At 38.3% G+C, this 22,405-nt stretch overlaps 1 protein-coding gene across 1 annotated transcript in view; it reads right to left on the reverse strand.

Moving 5' to 3' along the window:
- The window catches only part of frem3 (Fras1 related extracellular matrix 3), a 28,672-nt gene extending 11,668 nt beyond the window's left edge, over nt 1–17,004 (reverse strand). Inside the window, exons 1-6 of the mRNA XM_059554264.1 lie at nt 11,810–17,004; nt 11,605–11,694; nt 2,420–2,566; nt 1,767–1,997; nt 1,521–1,646; nt 1,174–1,425 (exon numbers count right to left, since the gene is read on the reverse strand). Of these exons, the coding sequence (XP_059410247.1) occupies nt 1,174–1,425; nt 1,521–1,646; nt 1,767–1,997; nt 2,420–2,566; nt 11,605–11,694; nt 11,810–16,838 (5,875 nt within the window). The 5' untranslated portion in view covers nt 16,839–17,004. The remainder of the gene's footprint in view (nt 1–1,173; nt 1,426–1,520; nt 1,647–1,766; nt 1,998–2,419; nt 2,567–11,604; nt 11,695–11,809) is intronic.
- Nucleotides 17,005–22,405: the final 5,401 nt, after the last annotated feature.

Raw genomic sequence — 22,405 nt, forward strand, 5'->3', positions numbered from 1 at the left:
ACCTTTATATACCTTTCAGCATTCACAGAGCCTTCCAAAACATGCAAGCTGCCCATACCGTATGCACTTATGCACCCCCATACCATCAGAGATGCTGGCTTTTGAACTGAACGCTGATAACATGCTGGAAGGTCTCCCTCCTCTTTAGCCCGGAGGACACGGCGTCCGTGATTTCCAACAAGAATGTCAAATTTGGACTCGTCTGACCATAAAACACTTTTCCACTTTGAAATAGTCCATTTTAAATGAGCCTTGGGCCACAGGACACAACGGCGCTTCTGGACCATGTTCACATATGGCTTCCTTTTTGCATGATAGAGCTTTAGTTGGCATCTGCTGATGGCACGGCGGATTGTGTTTACCGACAGTGGTTTCTGAAAGTATTCCTGGGCCCATTTAGTAATGTCATTGACACAATCATGCCGATGAGTGATGCAGTGTCGTCTGAGAGCCCGAAGACCACGGGCATCCAATAAAGGTCTCCGGCCTTGTCCCTTACGCACAGAGATTTCTCCAGATTCTCTGAATCTTTTGATGATGTTATGCACTGTAGATGATGAGATTTGCAAAGCCTTTGCAATTTGACATTGAGGAACATTGTTTTTAAAGTTTTCCACAATTTTTTTACGCAGTCTTTCACAGATTGGAGAGCCTCTACCCATCTTTACTTCTGAGAGACTCTGCTTCTCTAAGACAAAGCTTTTATAGCTAATCATGTTACAGACCTGATATCAATTAACTTAATTAATCACTAGATGTTCTCCCAGCTGAATCTTTTCAAAACTGCTTGCTTTTTTAGCCATTTGTTGCCCCCGTGCCAACTTTTTTGAGACCTGTAGCAGGCATTAAATTTTAAATGAGCTAATTAAGTGGATAAAAGTGTAAAATTTCTCAGTTTAAACATTTGTTACGTTATCTATGTTCTATTGTGAATAAAATATTGGCTCATGTGATTTAAAATTCCTTTAGTTTTCATTTTATTAAAATTTAAAAAACGTCCCAACTTTTCCGGAATTCGGGTTGTATCAAAGAATCCTGAAATTTATTTCAACTGTAATAAGAAATAATTGAACAGGAACTAGAAATGATCATGTGACACTGAAGACTTTAAAAACTGAAAAAAAAAAATTTTTTAATTGATTATCATTATTCATGTAGTTCTTGCCAACTCACCATCATCACTATCAGCCAAGATTACCACTTTGGCACTGGGGAACTTGGCTCCCACTTGGCCACCCATAGGCATACTGAGGGACACGTTGAAGCTCTCCTCTTCCTCAAAGAGGGAGTCATCAATGATTATGATGCGACACGACTTCTCCCGCTCATCCTTATCAAAACGCAGGATGCTGGTGTGGTCCTCGGGTCTTGTGATGAAGTCTGAATAGGAGAGTACTGTGCTGGGGGTAGTTCCGGTTGCACTGCCTGTGTAGAAGGATTTCTTTTATTAGATGAACAAACTTACAAGTACTACAGAATATACACCAGAAGTACAGTGTGATAACTTTTTTAGATCTTACCTTGTTGTGTGTAACAAATAACCATTAGTTCTTGGCTGACGTCTCCTGATCTTCTCACTGGGACTAATAGTTCTCCTATATCCTCTTCTATACGATATTCTGCTTGAGGGAAGAACACTGTGGACTCTGGAAAGAGAAAAATTCCAGTGCTTAAAAGTGAATATTCTATTGTGGTGCACACACTCTGGAAGCAGTGTTTAATAATACATAGACAAAGTAGGAAATCATTCAACATGGCATAATTACCATCACCAGGATCTACAATCTCCACAGTAGCTGTATCGGGGTATTCAAGAACAGCCATCACTGGCTCTGAAAGCTGGATTTCGAACATCTCTGAAGTTTCAAACTCTTGGTCTGTGAATATCTTCACCCTCCAGGTGGCTGAAGTCTGGCCAGGATTAAACTGGACCTGTTTCTGGGCTTTGCCACGGAAGTCTTTGTCCTGTTTTGCTGTACCATCTTTGGTGGCAATGCCTTTAAATTGAAAACATTATTTAGACCTTAAACTACAAACATAATGAGTGAACAGTTTATGATATCTGCTGACTACTGTATAACTATATACTTCAAGGAACAATAAAAGGCTGTGGTACAATTTAAGACATTGCAAGTCATAGTTAAAAGGGGTGTGAAAATACTGAACACAGAGAGACCAACTTGTAACAGCTGCAAATAAACATTGTTTACTATCTCTAAATATATACGGACATGACAATGAGGGAGGTTCAGTTTTGTTTTTTATTAGGATTCCAATATTAAATGAGCTGTATTTTGTTAAACCTCCACACAAGTCCTGTCATTTTAACATATAGGGCTAAACAAATATTTTGTAACAGAAAACTGGTGATAAAGATTTTGACTTGTTGGGTAACACCATCACTTTGATAAATACTTACTGACAAATGATGTCTCTCCCAAGTATCCCCGGCGTTTGAGGGTGACCTCCAGAAACTTTGCATCCTCATCCACAATGTAGTATTCCCTTTCTAGAGATATCCAGGCCCAGTTTAGACGGAATGGTTGTGGTTTCAGTTTGTTGCCCCCTTTTAGAAAAAGACAAAGTGTATGTTTGAGCCCTTGAGATCATGTGATGTGACATACAGCCAAGTGTGGTGACCCATACTCAGAATTCATGCTCTGCATTTAACCCATCCAAAGTGCACACACACAGCAGTGAAGACACACACCGTAAACACATACCCGGAGCAGTGGGCAGCCATTTATGCTGCGGTGCCCAGGGAGCAGTTGGGGGTTCAGTGCCTTGCGCAAGGGCACCTCAGTCGTGGTATTGCCGGCCCGAGATTCAAATCCACAACCCTGGGGCTAAAAGTCAAACTCTCTAACCACTAGGCCACAACTTCCCCATGCAGTTTTTTTTAATGATTAATCTCTTTCAAGTTCAGATATGTAAAAAGAAAGAGGGACCAAAATGAGCGCAACTTGATCCTGTGTCCTGCTTGTGCATGTCCTGTGGTTGTTTAATTTTCTATTGACATTCTCCACCCTTTTTTGTCTTTTCCTCATTACTATTGTAAAATCAATACTCAGTATGTTCACACTGCCTTCTTTTTTTACTACTTTTGTTGATAGTTAAAAGAGGTTCAAGAAGAACGAGTCCAATGAGGTGTCAGGTTAATGGCGAAAGCCCATACCATGATAGTGTAAAGAAGAAGTTGTGGAAAATTGTGGTTGGTGCAGATTAACACAAAAGATGGAGAGTTGAAAGAGATGAACATGGCAGCAATAATCATAAAGAAGACAGTCTGGTCTTTTGTCTTCAAGACTTGCATACTGTATGTGCTACAATTACAAATGTGCCACCTCCAGATCCAAGATAAACAAAATAGATAGTGTCCTGGTATTTAACTTTTATTTGATTTTTAATAGATAGAGATATGGAAAAATTTTATACATTTTAGAATGATTCCAGCTCTTTTCCATCAAATCATACACACCTCAGTGGCTAATTATCATTTTGAGTAATCAGTTTAAAGTGTAATCGGATTAGACTCTCTCAATGGACTAAATGATTTAAGCAGTGAGGATCTTGAGTCTTGAGTGACTGAAGTAGGATAAGGAGCTGTAATGACTTTGAAAGTATTCTCCATCCCATTTTGACATAATCCATGCTACCCCATGACTCTGATTATCTTTAAAGACAAACGGTATGTTACATTCTTAGACACTATTTCTTGGCTCAGTTTGTTAAGATGTTGTATTTAGTAAGTAATTTCGTAGTCCCCGATACATCACTGTAGATGTCAAAAATGTTGGGCTGTTGGTGCATAACTGAATAAAAATTGCATTTTGAAATGTGAATTCTTGTGAACTCTTTATTTCCAGCAGTTTGAGGAAAAAACTGCTTGCTATTTTGTAGTTATTACATAGCTGCTCTTTTGATGTGAGCATATGCAGAAGCAATACTGTAGTACAAATCACAAGATGTGTCAAAAAACATCAGTTTGAAATAGATGTTTTGAGATTAATTTTTAGTAATCAATAAAACTGCATCATCATGTCCTACATTGGTTTTCTTCTTTACCACCATCTTCTCAGTTTAGGAAATGGCTCAGATTGGCATGACAGCATTGGCCTTGATCAAGCTCAAGTGTCAGACAGCTCTGCCTAAAAATATAGAACTCATTTATCATTTTTATCTTTGCCCTAGATTGCTGAAGAGTCGTTAAACACACTGAAGCTGTTTGACATAGAAGATGTGGGGGAGCCTCATTTAAATGTGATGTTTTATCTCTTGTTAAGCTTTCACAGGAGTGTGAATATAGTGGCACATTACAGATGCACCAACTAAGATCTAACTGCATAGCTGAGCACATTAACAAGAATTAAAAACAAGCTGATTATTAAACATCCCGCAAAGGCATAATAAGAAGAAACTGAAGCACGTTTTCAAAGGCTTAATGGAAGGGGAACCGTATAGTAGCTCAGCCAAGTGTCTCTTTCTTCAGGAGACAAATTTCCCAGGCATAATGCCCAGTTTGAGTATGAACTGATATTGAGCTTAGTGAGGCTGTATTAGAGGATTATCAAACGGACAACATGCAGACTGAAGGCTCTCTTTCAGTTAAGAATACAGCAGTCACCTGTGAGATGCGGAGGCCTTATGACATTTCTCTGGCCCTGGATAAGGGCACTTTGTCTGCAAGATTATGGAAAATAGTTTCACTTGCAATGGAGACAATGCCCCTCTATTCTATAATTTCCATGCATAGACATAATTTTGTCACAATTATTCTATATAAAAAAAATATCTAATAAAGTTAATAGGTACTGTAAGATAAAATAATGAGACAAATACTTGTAAAGAGTGAGTATAATTTTTGAATGTAATAGTACTTAAGGGGTTTTCATTTTGGGGGTTTTGCCAAAGACCTTGTCCCAAAACAAAGACAGCTGTACATTTTTAAAGTCCAGTTTGTGAGTGTGTGATATTATAAAGCTACCTTAAATTGTTTAATAAATGATCAAAATTGTATTCATTGTTTATTAAATGAAAGAAATTAAAATAAATGTTATTTGTTATTGTGCTAAAGCTGACTTTGATAATACTGATGTTAGACCTAGTAACATTGCCGGGTTCAGTCCCGGAACGAGCGCTGTGTGAACAAAAGTCAGATCTAATGCCATGTCGTAGTGATGACGCACGTTATCACATAACTCTTTTACCTGGTGTTTTGAAGGAAGATCAAAATCTGTTTTGAAGAAAGTGCAAAATCTAGCGATCCGGGAACAATTGCCAGGACACATTACCCATGTATTTGCCGGAATCGCAGTGAGAAAGGGGCTTGTATTAGTCACTTCCTGTGTTGTTTACTGGGTTTCAGATCAGATAATTATAACCATGCAGTCTAAACAGATGCATTTGCAACTGATGTTCTGATCCACTATCACTAATGCACTGTTATTTCCAGATTGAATTCAGCCATCAGAGTTGACAGTCACCTGGGGCAATTTCCTAAATAGTTTTATTGCTATGTTTGGAAGGCAACTAATGTTTTAACAGGGACTGTGGAGCCCACCTGAGTTTTCTGACTGTGCACATTTTCTCTTTCTCACACAATTTCCTAGTGGTTTTCAGATTCCAAGAGTGGGAACTGACAGCTGTATCCTCACTCCCTGCATTTATTCCCTCCCTTGTTCACCCCCTTTGTCAGCTTTTATCTGAGCATGGGAGCAACAACTGAGGCAGACAGCAGGCACTGTCTGGGTGGCCCAACCCCACTCCCGTGGCTCTGCTTCTTTCTACACTCTAGGGGGATTTGTGTCTACAATGAACAAACAACACAAAAGTGTCTTCCTTAAAGGCAGAATGTTTTCTCATGAGTGTTTCAGACTGTATTCTCAGAATGTTGTTTTAGTTCAGTATATGTCATGAGAATTGGAGCAGTGCAATAGCAGTTTTTTGGTGTTACAAAGTATTTAATTTAAGGGTTTCTGATGTAAGCTGGAGAGGCAGTATAGCATTACTAAGTGGTGCTAACTCATTTAATGCTCTTGAGGTATTTATGACTGCAATAATACATAGAAAGAATGCAGGGCCAAGTAATGGTCACAGTCACACTTATTCAACTCACCAACAGCCTTTGATATTCCAGAAAAAAAAGAAAAAGAAAAAAGTTGAGAAGACCTGAATCCACAATAATTTAAACACTCATGGCTTCAGAAAAATAAATAAATAAAATAAATACATTTTTGATGGTAACACTTTAGTATAGGGACCAATTCTCATTATTATATGCTTATAAGCATGCATATTACTAGCATATTTTCTGTTTATTAGTACTTTAAAAGCACATATTCTGCATGACCATATTCTACATCCCTAATCCTACCCAATATCTAAATTTAACAACATTATTATTAACTGTTAATAAGCAGCCAATTATGAGTTGATTGAGGCAAAATCATAGTTAATTGTTTGTTAATAGCCAGAATTGGACCTTAAAATAAAATTTAACCTTGACTTTATGACTAACAAGTATCATTTTGTGCACAAAGAAAACAAAAAGAATGACTTTTTTCAACAATTCTTCTCTTTCATGTACGTCTCAGCCATGCATTCACGAGAGTATTAAGGTTGAATCACTGGTGTCACATGGACTATTTAAACAATGTCCTTACTACCTATCTGGGCCTTGAATGTGTCAGTTGTGTTGCTGTCTATGCAGGGTCAGAAAGCTCTGAGATTTTATCAAAAATATCTTAATTTGTCTTCCAAAGATGAACAAATGTCTTATGGGTTTGGAACAACATGAGGGATAGTAATTAATGACACACTTTTCATTTTTGGGTGAACTATCCTTTTACCAATCTTTGTTTCAAGTTGGCAGTAATAATTCCCCTCTGAATTAATTTGCTTTATTTCTATTATGTAACATTTTTATATAGTTACTTTTTTTAAGGAATTAGGCCCACCAGATGATGGATCAAAATGGGGTTTGCTTGTAGAAAGATTAATGTGTTACATTTAATGGTAAGTATAAAGTTGGAGTGGATAGTTCTGATAGATCTTTACCTCAGTGCCACAGGTCAATAGATGTATAGAGCCTCGGGCGTGGGAGGGAATGCTGGGAGGATATCAACATTCACTGCCAGAGGCATATTGCAAGACTAAACTGGCCTAGCACATCCATATCCTTTTATACTTACAAGAACCAGGGCCATGTTAAGTTTCCCAAACATGAAAATGTATGACCATGCTTCAGATTAGACCCCATCTGTTTTCCATCTGATTCAAATATGGGTCACATCTTTCTGACCTGAGAAGCTTTGGCCATTTCCTCTGCATCTAAAAATGGCATCTCACAAGCACCAAGCTTGGAAGTCTATGTTAGGTGCCTCGTGTAATTCCAGGCATTCCACAGAGGGAATATTTGACAACTGGACACTGGCGGGTACTGTACTTGTCCACGTGACATCTGTGAAAGTCAGGCACCTGATCCCGAAACTGCAGGGTGATGAATTATGGCATGGTAGACCAGCCACATCCCTTTTGACACCAGTCGCCTAAGTTGTCTATGGCAGGCAGAGGAAGAGAGATCAAGAGAAAATACTCTTAGAAAGGAAAGGCACCATACGATGATCTCAAGGCTCAGATCACAGGAAAAACTCTGCCATCTGTGAGAGATAAGAATAACCCCAGTAACATACATCATATCCTCTAGCAAATATGAGAGTTGCAAGGAGGAAATAGGGTAATGGAGATGTGTTCAGTGTGGCTGTGGTAGAAACTGGCACCAGGGAGCAGTAAATCCTTTTGGTGTTTACAGGTCCGACACACAGATTAGGTGCAGACGTCTATGAAAAAGAAACCACAAAACTCGAGAGAGACATTGTAGACCTGATACTGTACATGTAATGCCTCTTTAGAATTTGGACAGAAGAGCACCTATGATGCCTCACTAGGTCTAGTCTTTCTCCCTGGCTTTCCACCAGTACTCATTTTTGATTATCCTGAGTAATTGCTGGAAGAAAATCCAAACCCAACCTAGCAGAATGATCTTCTCCATCTTCTACAGCTCTAAAGATGAACTAGGCAAGGGGGAGCCCCAGGGTTTTCAGCATATCTTGTAATGGCTTTGAGTTTCGGCCAGGCATAGAGAGATCTTTGAAAGGAAATCTGTTAGCAGATCTTTGCTCCTTGACACAAATCCCTTTCTGCAATGACTTCTACACTCGGGTCAGTGTAGCTGGTGCCACAATTCTCAGAGGAAATGCATTCCACCATCTAACAAATGATCATATAACATTGCTTTATGTCCCTAATACGAACAACGTTATTTCTGTTATGAAACCTAAGCTTGTACTTTATTGAAGTATGTTTTATGTGAACACTGACAGCAGATAGAAGTTAAACTATTAACTTTGTTTATAGGCTAATACATGAGTTATATGGTTGGCAACTTGCCAGTAACTAATTATACAAAGTCTGGTGAATTAAAAGTGTATCCATTCAGTTGAAACCTGTAGACTGTTTGAAATTCATTCTGATCTTATTACACTTAAACAGCAAGTAGATAATAGGGATTGTTTAAAAATCATATAGATACATAAGCTTTACTTAAAATGGTGGATGGGCAACTCTCGTATTATGGCTAGCATTTTGCTTGTATACACAACAGCAATTTCCTTTTAACACCTCATCTTCACTCCTTCTGGCCTTAGAAACTCTGATCTATACATAGATGTGTATTAGTGTGTCCTTGTAGCATACAAGCTATTGTATCTGTGAATAGCTCAGTTTGGTGTGCAAACATGTTTTTGATGGTTTCTCTGACAGAAACCATGAAAAATAATTAGATAGGGAACAGTAGGTCAATTTTAAAATTACTATTATTTATTTATAGCTTTAGGTACTCTGGAACCCCACACATAAAGATTGTAAAGTCAGTCTTAACAGAGGGTAAGAGTTACTTTGAGAAATGTATACTGTATGTAATGCCCCACAGCAAGGATGTAAACCTGTTCCATTCCTATCCATTAGCTACTTTAAATCTATATGAAGTTTAGACATCATAGTGTCAATCTGAGGGTTGCAAAATGTACTCAAAAATGAATACTGTTTGTAAGTACCAGATTCTTTAGGGTCCATGTCTGAATGGTATTGTTTCTATTATCTTGGCTAGCTCTCTGAAAATTTGTATCTTTCTTGGCTCTTATAGCAGTTACTGCCACTATCTGAAATGTTGCCAAAGATGCAGTGTGAGCCCTAGTGCATGCTCCAGTTCCTGTGCCATTAGTTAAACTACTAAGAAGCAAATGTCTGCTCCTTTTTAAGTTTACAATTAAGGATTTCATAAAGATGCAAAGCCTTGTTTGTGCTGATCATATGAATTAACATAGGATATAAGTAAAAATTAAGTCCTGGAAAAATAAATTAATAAATACAACCTTCCTTAGTGAAAATAAAATTGTATACTTAAGTACGATTTATTTGTATGTACTTTAGTAAAACTATATATTTGTGGCACACTATAAAATGGTATACTTAAAGTCTGCTAAATTGGAACAACTTACTTTGTACTAAACTCATTTTAGTTGTAGAAATGCAATGCTGAAGTTCAACTAAAGATGTATGAAATATACTTGTTTGTGCTAAAGTGGAACTATTCCTAGTATACTTAAGTACAATTAAAATCAACACTTTATTTAATTTTTGAAATGCAGAAATCATTCAGCATAAACTTCATGGGCCCTATCATACACCCGGCGCAATGCAATGCAAGGCGCAGTGCAAGTGTGTTTGCTAGTTTCAGTCCGGCACCACGTCGTTTAATTAGCAAATGCATTTGCGCTAATTTTTGCACCCATGGGCGTGCTGGTCTAAAAAAGGAGCTGTTTTAGCTGTGCTATTTTAAGGAGCTGAGAATAGACTGCTCCATAGACCAACTCAAACCTGGTCTAAAGTCTGGCGCAATGTTTTTTCTTTGTTATTTAAATAGCTTGTTAGTATAGGCGGGTCCACAACGTGCATACACACTGCTTATTAAACACAGGGTCGCACAGCAGCACACAAACATGTCAAATATTAAAAATTAAAGGATTGCAATGCATAAGAATTTCTTATATATATATATATATATATATATATATATACAATCTATTTTCTCGCACACGAGCAGCTCCGTTTCATCTCGGAGACGCGTTCTGTCTTTGTGTTTGCCAAATTCCACTGTGTAAATAGCAAATCTGTCATGCTGGCACGAGCTCAACTGGCTCTTAAAGGGAAAGGAAGATGAGACTCTGATTGGTTTATTGCACATTACACCCAAAAAATGCGCCCGGGCGTGCGAACCGTATTTCCATCGTTAAAATAGCAAAAGTGAATTTGGACACGCCCTGAGTGCACCTGCGCTGTACGCTTTACACTTTGCATTTAGATCTTTAAAATAGGGTCCCAAATGTATTTTGGTGAAATTACAATTGCAATTCAATTACACTGTAAGAGTTTTGAACATGCATTAGTATTATACTAATAACAAACTGAGGTCATACTAGTGACTTTAAAATTAATTGCAATGACATTTAAAGTAAACTTGAAGTGTCCTAATGGCAAAATGATTGTGTGCTTCTAATGCAATAAATTAACTTTTATAAATAAATGCACAGCTTAAGGAATTGCCTTTTAATAACACGCCCAGCACACAAGTCAGCTCAATTATCCAGAGAACATCAGTGGAACATTGGACACAGACATTTGAACAATGTCTGAAGGAAACACAGTGGACAGTGGACACAGCGGCCTTGTTTACTTAAATGATATGACAACATACAATACAAACGATCCCCACAGACATACGGTACCTTATATGGCCTTCATACAGCTACAGGATCATAAGATGAGTTGATTCATTCATCTATTATCGACACTAGTTGTTGGGCTGAGTAAGCATGGACATGTTATTGGGGTTATTAAGTAGCGTCCTCTTTCAAAGATTCCGTAAATAGTATTTTACAAATTAATTTGTAGTGCGCTAAGTTTAATAACTACATTTAGATCAGTATTTTCAGCTAGTATAGACATGTCAATCTATTTTAGTGTACTTATCATTAATTAAATACATTTTAAATACAATGAAGTATATTTATTTTCCACTAGGGTTGCTTAAGGTTATTGGGAAATGCTTAGACATTCAGTTAAGATCCTCACTCCACATTAGACAAATGCTATTATTTACTCACACCAAAGCTCTACCAACTTGTCCAGGCTCATCCAAGTTGAAAAGGATTCTTTGATTAATCATTGTTTCCTTTTTCATGTCTGAATGTGTGTTTCTTGTTCTCATGACGAGGTGAAATACAGTCTGATTTCCAAGCCTGACAGCTAAACTCAGAAAGTGTTGGCATTTTGACCACATAAAATTAAGAAGCACTGAAGCATTAAACGTTGGTTATTGCTGACTCTGACAAAGAAATACTCTGCTAATTAGAAACCAACCTAGAAAAGTCCCCTTCAGCAAAATTTATTTAAATGAACAACTGAAACCTTTGAAATTCCTACAGCAGCTTTAGTGACACATGACACTTCCAGTTAATAAGAGGGGCAAGGAAGAGACATTCTTACCATTGTCTTCCACTGTGAAGTAGAATATGTCACTTGTGGCATTGGATCCATCAAGAAGCACATAGCAAATCTTCATGTCATCAATATCAGCTAATTAGGAGAAAGGATGGAGTATGAGAAGTTTGAGATTATTAAATCTTAAATAACAGTGACAGGTTTTGCATAATATATTTCAGAAACAAAAGGGTAAATTAGAATAACTTACCCTGTGAAAAGGACTTGATGCTATCATTGCCCAAAGCATAATTCATGATAAAGCCATGAAGAGGGGTCTCAGTAACAACATACTTAAGCACTTTGTTTGGGCTGTCTCTGTCCTCAGCCTTTAGAGCTTTGCTGGTAATCAAAAATCCAAGGTGCCCAGTATGAAGAGCCCTCAGAGTGGGTGCTGCTTTGTTTACAACGATTTGAGGCACTCCATTGTCCACCGTGGTGATATGAATGGTCATCACCTGAGGCTTACGAGTTTCATATACAGTATCAGGGAAAACATAAAATTCAGTGTGAGTCCCATCAGTAACTGTGAAAGAAAAGCTGTCTTCATTTGTCTCTGTGCTATCATGCCTGTAAGTTATAAGGTTTTCATTTAGGTCCTGCTTGGTAAATGATGAAATGACTTGCGTTCCATTGAACAGAAGCTGACCATGAACTGGCACTTGAGTCACTACAAATCTCAGCAGGTTGTCTGGTGTGTCACGGTCCTCCACTGTTAATTCAAATGGTGTGATCAGCTTGGTTTCTCCCTCCCCCAACACCAACTTGTTGATCGTCAAAACTGGTTTCTTGTTGTCCACATCTGTAATGGATACACGGAAGGTGCGGAAGACTGGGTTGTAGCCATCTGTCACCTCAAACTCAAAGCTGTCCATCTTAACTTCATCATCAGATGTATGGATATAGTAGATCTTGTTGCCAGCTAACTGCAGCTGAGTGAAGGTGGAGATGGGCACCCCTGGCAGATCAGTACTTTCAAGATGGCCCCTGCTAGGAGCACGGGTGATGCTGAAACTTAGATATTCATCTGGGCTGTTGATGTCAGTTGTGCTGAGAAGGTCTGTGGTCAATGTGACCTTACCTCCCTCTTTGAGTGTCACACCCTTGTTGATAACATCAGGAAAGACCATATCCATGCTTCCAATATTAATGTAGAAGTAACGATCAATGAGGGGATTGATTCCATCGGTTATATCAAACTTTAGCAGGTCACGAACACCCTCCTGGCCTGTGTGAACATACTGAATCAACTGTTTGTCAAGTTCATCTTGAGTGAAATTCATTCCAATACTAATATTACCAATGACAAGTCCATGTTTGGTTATTCTCTGAAGATAACCTTGGCCAGGGCCGTAGCGGACAATGTAAGTAAGCTCTTTGTCTTCAGAATCCAGATCTGTGGCCTTCAGGACACTATTACTTATTACTTTGGTTTCTCCAATTTCTACTTCCAGGCCATCATTGATGGCCATTCTTGGGGTTTCATCATCAACAGGAATGACCATTATAATGACTTTCTCTTCAACAGTGTGCTTCCCATCAGTGAGTCGAATTTCAAAACTGTCTTCCTTCGTTTCAGAGTCATCATGTTCATAAACAATATTGGAAGCCTCCTTGATCTGCTCTAAGGTAAATTTCACCACTGGAATTGTTCCAGTGCTCAACTGCTGAACTATGTTTCCATGTTTTGGGTTTTTAAGTATTTCAAAAAATAATTCATCATTTGGGATGTCTGCATCAGCAGCATTCAAAATAGGAGTGTCAATAACCAAGCTCATCCCCTCCATGACAACAAACTCACGAATGAAAATCTCTGGCTTTTCGTCATTCGCTGGGATGATGACAATGGGGAAAAAGTGCCTTTCTGAAAAGTTAATGCCATCGGAACAGCGAAAAGTGAATCTGTCCTCAACTGGCTCCACACCCTTGTGAATGCTTTGGACATAGTAGATGTGACCTAGACCAACATCTCTAATGGTGAACGCGGTGATGGCAGTGCCTGCTCTGGATTTTTCAGAACCAGGAGCTGGGGAGATGTTCTCCACATAGCCAGAAGTGGACTGAACAATAATAGTACACAAGATATCATCATTATCAGTGTCAATGTCCTCAGCTTGAATGTGCTCTAATGTAATAACATTTTTCTCACCCTCAACTACTACAAACTGGCTGCCAACATTAACTATAGGTGGAATGCTGTCTACAGGGAGAATGGTGACATGAACACGGACTCCTTGGACTTTGTTGCCACCAACAACCCATTCATCTGACATGTCAGATATGGTAAGATTGAAGGAATCATGCTCTTTGATGGGACCAATTTCACCACTAGTGTGAACATAGATGACCACACCATTGATTATGTCTTGCTGAGTGAAGCGCTCGGCTGGAGCTCCATTCACCATTATTTCTCCTAGCCTAGGAGGCTCCTCAACTATGAAAGTCAGCATGAGGTCATCTGTGTCTTCATCACGACCCTGGATGACGTTACTGGTGATTTCTGTTGCTCCATTTTCAAGTACATCAATGGACGCACCTAACAAACCAGCCGGTAACATAATCTTTGGAGTTTCATCATCCACCGGCTTGATGCTGATCTTTACAACAATGGGGACTTCATGGAAGCCATCACTAATGTCTAGCTTAATGACATCATAAAGAGATTCTTCACCACTGTGAATGTAGGCCAGTTGGCTATTTTCAATGTCCTCCAACACAAATGATTGGCCATTAGACATGTCGATTCCTAAATATTGCAGCTGCCCAAACCTGGGAATCTGGGTCACTGTAAATTTAATGTTTTCATCCTCAGTGTCCTGGTCAGAGGCATCCAGTTCATTTTTGGTTATTATATAAGTATTTCGCTCCAGAACAGTGAAACCAGTGTTAGTAATTACAGGGGGTTTGTTGTCAACAGGCTGTAAAAAGATTGTAAACAATCCATCAACTGAATTACTAGCAGTGTCCTCCACGCTGAATGTAAACTGGACCACTTTGGGAGTAATACCAAGCTCTTGGTCTGGGGGTTTGTATGCCACTTTGTGGTGGTTGACCTGAGCTTGCGTAAACTCACTGATTGTGATGTCAGGGCTATCAGTCAGCACAATGGCACCAAGAGGAACAGGGTTGTTTTCATCTGTGTCAGTAGGAGGTTTGATGATGGTGTACTTAAGATCCCTGTCATCGCAGTCCAGATCTGTGTATCGTAAATATTTTTTCTTGAAAAATGTCAGCTCGTATTCCTTGACTTCCATGTGTAATGTGGTGCCAGGGTAAAGTTCTGGAGGAATATCATCCACTGGATGTATTTTAATGGTGAATGTGTGCTCTCCTGATTGATTTGGTGGGTCATTGTCATCCTGGACTCTAAAGACAAACTGGTCAAACACAGTTGTGGTACTATGAGGTCCTTTGTGACGATAGAACAGCTTCCCATCCAGAATATCCTGCTGAAACCATTCTGTCACCACCTGTTCAAACATCTCATCTGTTGCACTAAATTTCCACGCAGATGGATCTGGAGGAGGCTCCACCTGCTTGAGGAGTAGCTCACCTATGTCTGAGTATGGCGCTTCTAGTATGAATTTAATTGTTGAATCCTCTGAGTCAATGTCTGTGGCACTCAGGATAAAGGGGGAGATTTGCATCACTTCATTCTTGAAAAGCACAATACCAGTGTTTGCATTTATAACGGGGGGTTCATCATCAGTGGGGGCAATTGTGATGGGGAATAAAAACTCTACTTCATTACTGCCATCAGTCATTCTGAATATAATATTGTCACTGTAGGTGTCACTTCCATCATGCTGGTACACAACAATGCCAACGTCTAGATCAGCTGGTGTGAAAAATTTTCTTTGAGACCCTAACACTGTCAGCTCTCCATGTTTTAAGCCATCAACAACTGTTATCTTCACATCATCAAGATTATCCTCGTCACTTATCTCTAAATTGTGTAAGCTGGACAGTGGTCTTGATTGGCCCTCAAAAAGCAGCTGTCCTGTGTTTTTGGTTACCACTGGAGCTAAAGTATTCATTGGCTTCACAACAATCATGAATGCAAAAGTATCAGAAACTGCACCGTCAGTGTCAACAATTTCGAATTCAATCTGGAAAATTCTTTCTACATCTGAATCCTCAGAGGGAGGTTTGTAAGCAATTTTCAGGTCTTTTACATCTCTCTGATGGAAAGATGTGATCGGCTGGTTTTGATCATCTGTGCTGATAATATAGCCCTGCTGATAGCCCAGGGGAGATGTTATGTTAAAAATTAATTCATCAGAATCTGTTTCAATATCCTCTCCAGCCAGCATATCTGAAGTAATGGCTGTCATCACAAATTGGTCAATCTCCATCATCATCATAGAAATAAAGCTAGGCTTTGGTGGTGTATTTTCAGTGCCCTCTTTGATTCTAACCATTATCTGGAAATGTTCCTGTTGAATAGTATTGCCATCATTATCTTGTACTTCCACTAGCATTGGAATATAGTCTCTGTTCGGAGAGTTAGTAATTGCAGTGTGTTGATATTGAATTCCCTTCTTGACAAAATCATCGCAATTAAACATCTGACCATTAACTGAGTTATCAGTAAGACTACCATATCTGGGAAGTTTGCCTGCACCAGCCAGCGTTGTCACCTTACATGTAGTGACACCATCTTCAAATGCAAACTCCAAAGTTTTCTTGTCAATTGGGTTGCTTAGCCCATTTAGCTTGTTGACAACCAGAGGCATGTTACGGGTGACAACTTCCAGTTGCTGAAAGACTACTTCTACTTCAAGAATGAAAGGAACCACCACTGTGTCTGTGTGGGAGTCATACCTCAGCTGCAGTTTTATGTGGTCTTTGCTTGGACTCCGGGAACCAAAGTGAGTATATTTTACCTCTTCTGTTCCAAAGACGCAGGGGAATTTCTTGGGTGTAAGCATTCCAGGTCTCTGGGCCAGTGGGTCATTGTCCAGAACTGTAATGTGACAGCGGTCTCCTGCATGCACTTCAGTCACAAGGTCATTGATAGGGTCCAGATAAACAGAGCGTCCAAAGGGAACTCTAATCCCATTGTTGGCTACCAATATTGTCTCAGCAGTAGGTCCAGGTTGGTGCCTATGGCGGAAAGCCGCGTCGAAAGGGTCTGCATCCACTTTAGAGAGACAACATCCTAATGAAATCAATATGAACAGGCACTTTATAGTTGCTCCTGCTGCACTTAGCCATCCTCTTTGCAGACAACCAGCCATATTTTTAAAGCTAGTTGCACTGCATGAACTTGTAAAAATAGATTCACTGCAGTGTCAAAGCAAGCTTTAGGATGATTCCCTTGATTTCTCAAGGCTTGGTTTTGATCTCACTGCTACGTTTCCCCCTCTCTGTCCTTACACACAGCACAAGAGCAGCTAACCTACTGAAGCACTGCAGGTAATACTTAACAAGGGAGATAGTGACAGAACAAAGCTCCACCCTTGGTCCAACCTCTCTCACGGCTAATTTAAGGCAGCACATAGGACAGCCCCCCAAAGTGTTGGATTCACTCTAGCCCTCCCTTTCTTTTTCTCCTTTCTTACCCACTGAAGGCAAAACAATTCACATTAAGACCAGAAAGGAAAAAATTTAGTAACACTTTAGTATATTGACCAATGCTCACTGTTAACTAGTTGCTTATTAGCATACCTATTATTAACATATTGGCTGTTTGTTAGTACTTATAAAGCTCATATTCTGCATGACCATATTCTACATCCCCAATCCTACTCAATACCTAAACTTAACAACAACCTTACTAACTATTAATAAGCAGCAAATTATGAGTTAAATTATGAGTTTAAAATCATAGTTAACGGTTTGTTTATAGTGAGAATTGGACCTTAAAATAAAGTGTGGCCAATAGTTTTGCAATAAAAATAAAAAGGAAAGAAAATATAAAAAACCATGACATGACTTTTGTGAAATTCTGAGGTCCCTATTGATGTGGCCACTGATTTGTGATATACGTGACAAATGTTTCAAGGAATATGTGGTTGCTCAGGATTTTTTCCCTTTATTGTTTAAAAAAAACTAGTCAGGACAGCGGATGTTAAACTTTTTATTTGTGAACATGTCTTTTTTAAAAAGTATTATTTTAGTTTACCTTGCCAAAATAACTACAGATAAAGCTGAATAGTAGCAACAGCGCCTTCTGTTGGAGTGATAGAGACCAAAAATGGTAAGATTGGCAATTTGGCATCTCATAAATTATATTAATATATTATAAAAATGTTAACAAAAATGTAATGTTATATATTTCCATAATTGATTTAAACATTTATTATTATTAATTGATGTGGTTCTCTTTGGTACTTCTGTATTTTATTTTTCTAATAACACTTTACAGACTTTTTGTTTTCAGTCAATAAATTCATGCTGTCTTTGAATGAAATTATGTGTTTATTGAGTTACTCATGTGCTTGTAACTTGGGGGGTTACCTCATGGGGCAGTTGAAAGGTCAAGACACACAATACTCATTCCAGTTGGTTAAACAGATGGACAGAGGCCCCTTTATTGTACTAAAATAATAAAACAAGGGTTACTCTCTAAACATTTAATAACTCTTGAACTTTAACAAAAGCTTTTTTTTCCTAATTTATTTTCCTTAGTTCTTCCAGTTACACAAGCATCCATGTAAATAATCAGCAGTGCTAAGCTGTTGAAAGGTATATTTAGGCACATTTCCTAATGACACTTTTTTTGCCAACCATAAGCGTAGTTTGACCTATGGCTTGAATCACTGTGATCCTAACGGGCGTGATGTCCTGCTGCCTTCCTAAAAATCCTCTCATATAATTTTATTTCTAGAGAGTCCAAATATATCTTTTGTGGTTGCAGTCACTGGGGATGGGATTTTAAATGCGTCCACCGGATGATGATGATGGAAATCCCCCATGGCTGTCAGGACTACATAGAGTTTATCCCTTAATGTGATACATGATCTTGGGCACCAATACAAGTGCTCAGCATCAGTTGAAAAAAAAAAAAAAAAAAGGGAGAAATAGCTTTCATTCGTTAAATTCGTTAAAATTGCATTCATTTTTAGACTTAACTGCTTTATTTTGTTCATGTTTTTGTTGCGACTTCAGCTTAACATGACCAAGCTGAAGTGAGAATCAGGGTAGATACTTGAGAATACATGCTGTGTATGGAAACATGGTCCGATCTAGATATAAATACCCTCTTTCCATTTATGGAGCAGTGTTTCAAACAGATATATGGGAACTGATACCACCTCACATATCCGATTAAATGACCAATAATATTTTTGTTTTGGTCATCATTTTCTCAGATAACTGACATTTCCTAGTTCATTACAACTAATTAACTCACATTCATGATAAATTCAACAAGAGTCTTTTACATAAAGCATCATATTACTGAACATATGCACATGTTTTGATGGTTAATTATGTCCCAAGATACAGTTTATCGCAGTTTCCAAAATAATTTAACTGGTTAACACTTTATAATAAGATTCAGTTTGTTTGTTCATGCATTATGTATTATGAACGAACAATGAACAAGGCAAGGCAAGGCAAGTTTATTTATATAGCACATTTCGTACACAATGGTAATTCAAAGTGCTTTACATAAAAGAAAGTAAAATAGTAATGGAGAAAAATAATAACAAGAATAAAACAAGCAATTTTAAAACTTTTCAAATTATTAAAACTGTACATATTTAAAATGAATTTAAAACAGTTAGAAAATGACTTTACATAAAATAAAATAAAAAAAACAGTGAAAATATATATTGCAATCAATACTTTTTACATTTATTAATCAAGGTTAATGTAATTTATAATTGTATTGGTAGATCTAAAATTTTATATTTGGACTTTCTTAACACTTTATTTAATCAAATTTCATGTTTAGAGTTTACTAATACTGAAAGTTTAACATCTTGTTTGGCTTGAGATGAATAGAATTAGCATTTAGATTTTCCTCTGCCCCAGTGACCCTCACTAGGTTCAGATGGATAGAAGTTTTTTTTTAAATACTACCAAAGCTTGAATTTATGAGTTTAAATTTACTGTGATCCAGACCTTTCAGCACATTGTGAACCAGAAATTCCTTGGAGAATGCAAAGGTCGTAAATCTTCATGGTGAGTAAATATACACAGAATTGAACAATGCAAATTGTACTAGCGTTCCACTAATGGATTGTTTGATGCCTTTAATAAAATGAACCAAAAATAAAGGGCACTCTGTTTATTCGGATACGTATTTGGGACAACAATATGCCACTCTTAGCAACGCTTGTGAAAAACTCCTGTTAGCATTTGCCGAATAACCAGCATGCCACGGGTGCTTGATGAGTCTGTTTCTATTTTGTTACTTTGCTAAAATAACTTTTGGTGCACTTATAACCAATGCACATTCAAGCACCTAAAGTGGACAGTTAGTGTAGTACCAGTTGTTATATGGAAGCCAACCAGAACAGTACTAGCTATAAATGAATCAATCCTCCAACCAAAAACGACCATATAGGTCGTTTGTGCAAGCACCTTTTACGACCTATATTTACGTTTTAAAGTTAAGCGCCCTCTAGCGGGCCTAAAAATAATAACAGTATAGCGTTGCGTCTGTCGTCATGAAATGACGTATAACGTCATTACCAATCAAAACGCACGTTTATTTAAATGAAATGCGTGGGCTTTTTACACCGATCTCACAGTATTTCCTACATATTTTACTAAGTGGCTTATTCGTTCGAATGACCACACCTAACCCCACCCCTAAACCTAACCCTCACAGAAATCATGCTAAATTATGATTTATTGAGCATATACACTTTCGTGCACGTACGTTCCCTGGGATCGAACCCATGATAGCATGATAACATATCAAGGTATAACCCAATAATCTACCAACTGAGCTACACGAAACGCAAATCAGAGTGCAAATAAAAGAGTACAAAACATTAATATGAAAACAACCTTTTGCCGATAGGGGCGCAATTGTAGTATACGCTCTGATGGGTCGTATTTCAGGGATTTGGACAAACGACCTATACGAGCGTATTGGTTGGAGGACAGGTTGCTATAAATGTAAGCTTTGTCAGATTAAGTTAAAAGTAAGTACTGTTGTTCCTACCAGTCAGTTTTCTGACATCAAAAGAATAAAGAACCTACTGATCTAGGGCCATAAAACAACACTTTTTGAAAAGCAATTTACCAAAATTTTTATAGAAACCCGACATCTCCACACAGAAAAAGTGAACCATATACATATAGCCACTAGACTACATAAAAACATAATTTGTTTAGAAACAAAGTCACATTATTCATTACTGACAGTACCATTCACAGGTCCGGTATTCTTATCTTAGTTGAACATCTTCCAGCCTTAAATCTGACATATAGCCATGTTAACATATGGCTGTATCCAGCTGTACACAGCAGATGTGACCATGCATCACTGTCTCAGGATACATAGATTACAGACATAAGCCGCTACCAGCGCTCAACCCTTCACATTTTCAGCTATAGTATAGGTCAAGAATGCTAACAGACAACACACTACTATGTACTATGTCAATACAGTCATGGTTGGCCACAGGAAGGATGCCTCTACATGTCCCTCAATAAAGTGAAAATATTGTCAACAAGTATGTCAACAGCCACATGCTAATCAGTCAGCACTTGCATATAAATTCTGTCACTTTAAAGCAAAGCAGGCAACCTTTAGGACGTCTTTTATAATTGGGATCCTGAGGGAATGTCAGGATTTGCTGTGCATTGTGTAATTATATTAATACGAGCCTGTCCTTCAACAAAAAAATGACCATATAGGTAGTTTTGTGCAAGCACCTTATTATGATCTATATTTCCGTTTTAAAGTTAAGCGGCCTCTAGCGGGCGTAAAAATAATGACAGTATCGCGTTGCGTCTGTCGTCATGAAATGACGTATAACGTCATTACCAATCAATATGCATGTGTGGACTTTTTACACCGATCTCACAGTAATTCGTACATATTTTACTAAGTGGCATATTCGTTCGAATGACCACACCTAACCCCACCCCTAAACCTAACCCTCACAGAAATCATGCTAAATTATGATTTATTGAGCATATACAATTTACGTGCACGTCTGTTCTCTGGGATCAAACCCATGATAGCATGATTACATATCAAGGTTTAACGCAATAATCTACCAACTGAGCTACATGAAACGCAAATCAGAGTGCAAATAAAAGAGTACAAAACATTAATATGAAAACGACCTTTTGCCGATAGGGGCACAATTGTAGTATACACTCTGATGGGTCGTATTTCAGGGATTAGGACAAACGACCTATAAGAGCGTATTGGTTGGAGGACAGGTTGATTAATACTGTATATGGAAGATTCATCAGAGAAGAGTAATATAATACTATTGGGACCAGCCTTCTGAAATAAAAATGGATTTTTCATCCAAAACTTTTCTTGGGTTAGTTCAGGGCAGGTTCAGATGACCAAGCCCTCAAACCCATGGTAGTTATGCTTTTCAGCTTTGCCAGCATCAGTCAAAACTTTCTCTGCCTCAGAATAACTCTTTCCCAGAAAGGACAGCAACGTTTTCACATTGCTTTCGCACATTGCAGCATCCCAATCATCCACCGCTGAAAATATACACACTGTATAAATAGAGGATCCTAGGATAATTTACTCCTCTGGATCAAGCACAGAGTGAGCTGGGAGAGGGGTGGCTTTTTGCCTGGCCTGCCCAGTGGCACCATTCCTCTTGTGCTGTGGTCACGTCAGCATTCTTGCGATACCTTTCCTCAGTCTCCT

Source organism: Carassius carassius, chromosome 7 (genome assembly GCF_963082965.1).
Source record: "Carassius carassius chromosome 7, fCarCar2.1, whole genome shotgun sequence".
Lineage (NCBI taxonomy): Eukaryota > Metazoa > Chordata > Actinopteri > Cypriniformes > Cyprinidae > Carassius > Carassius carassius.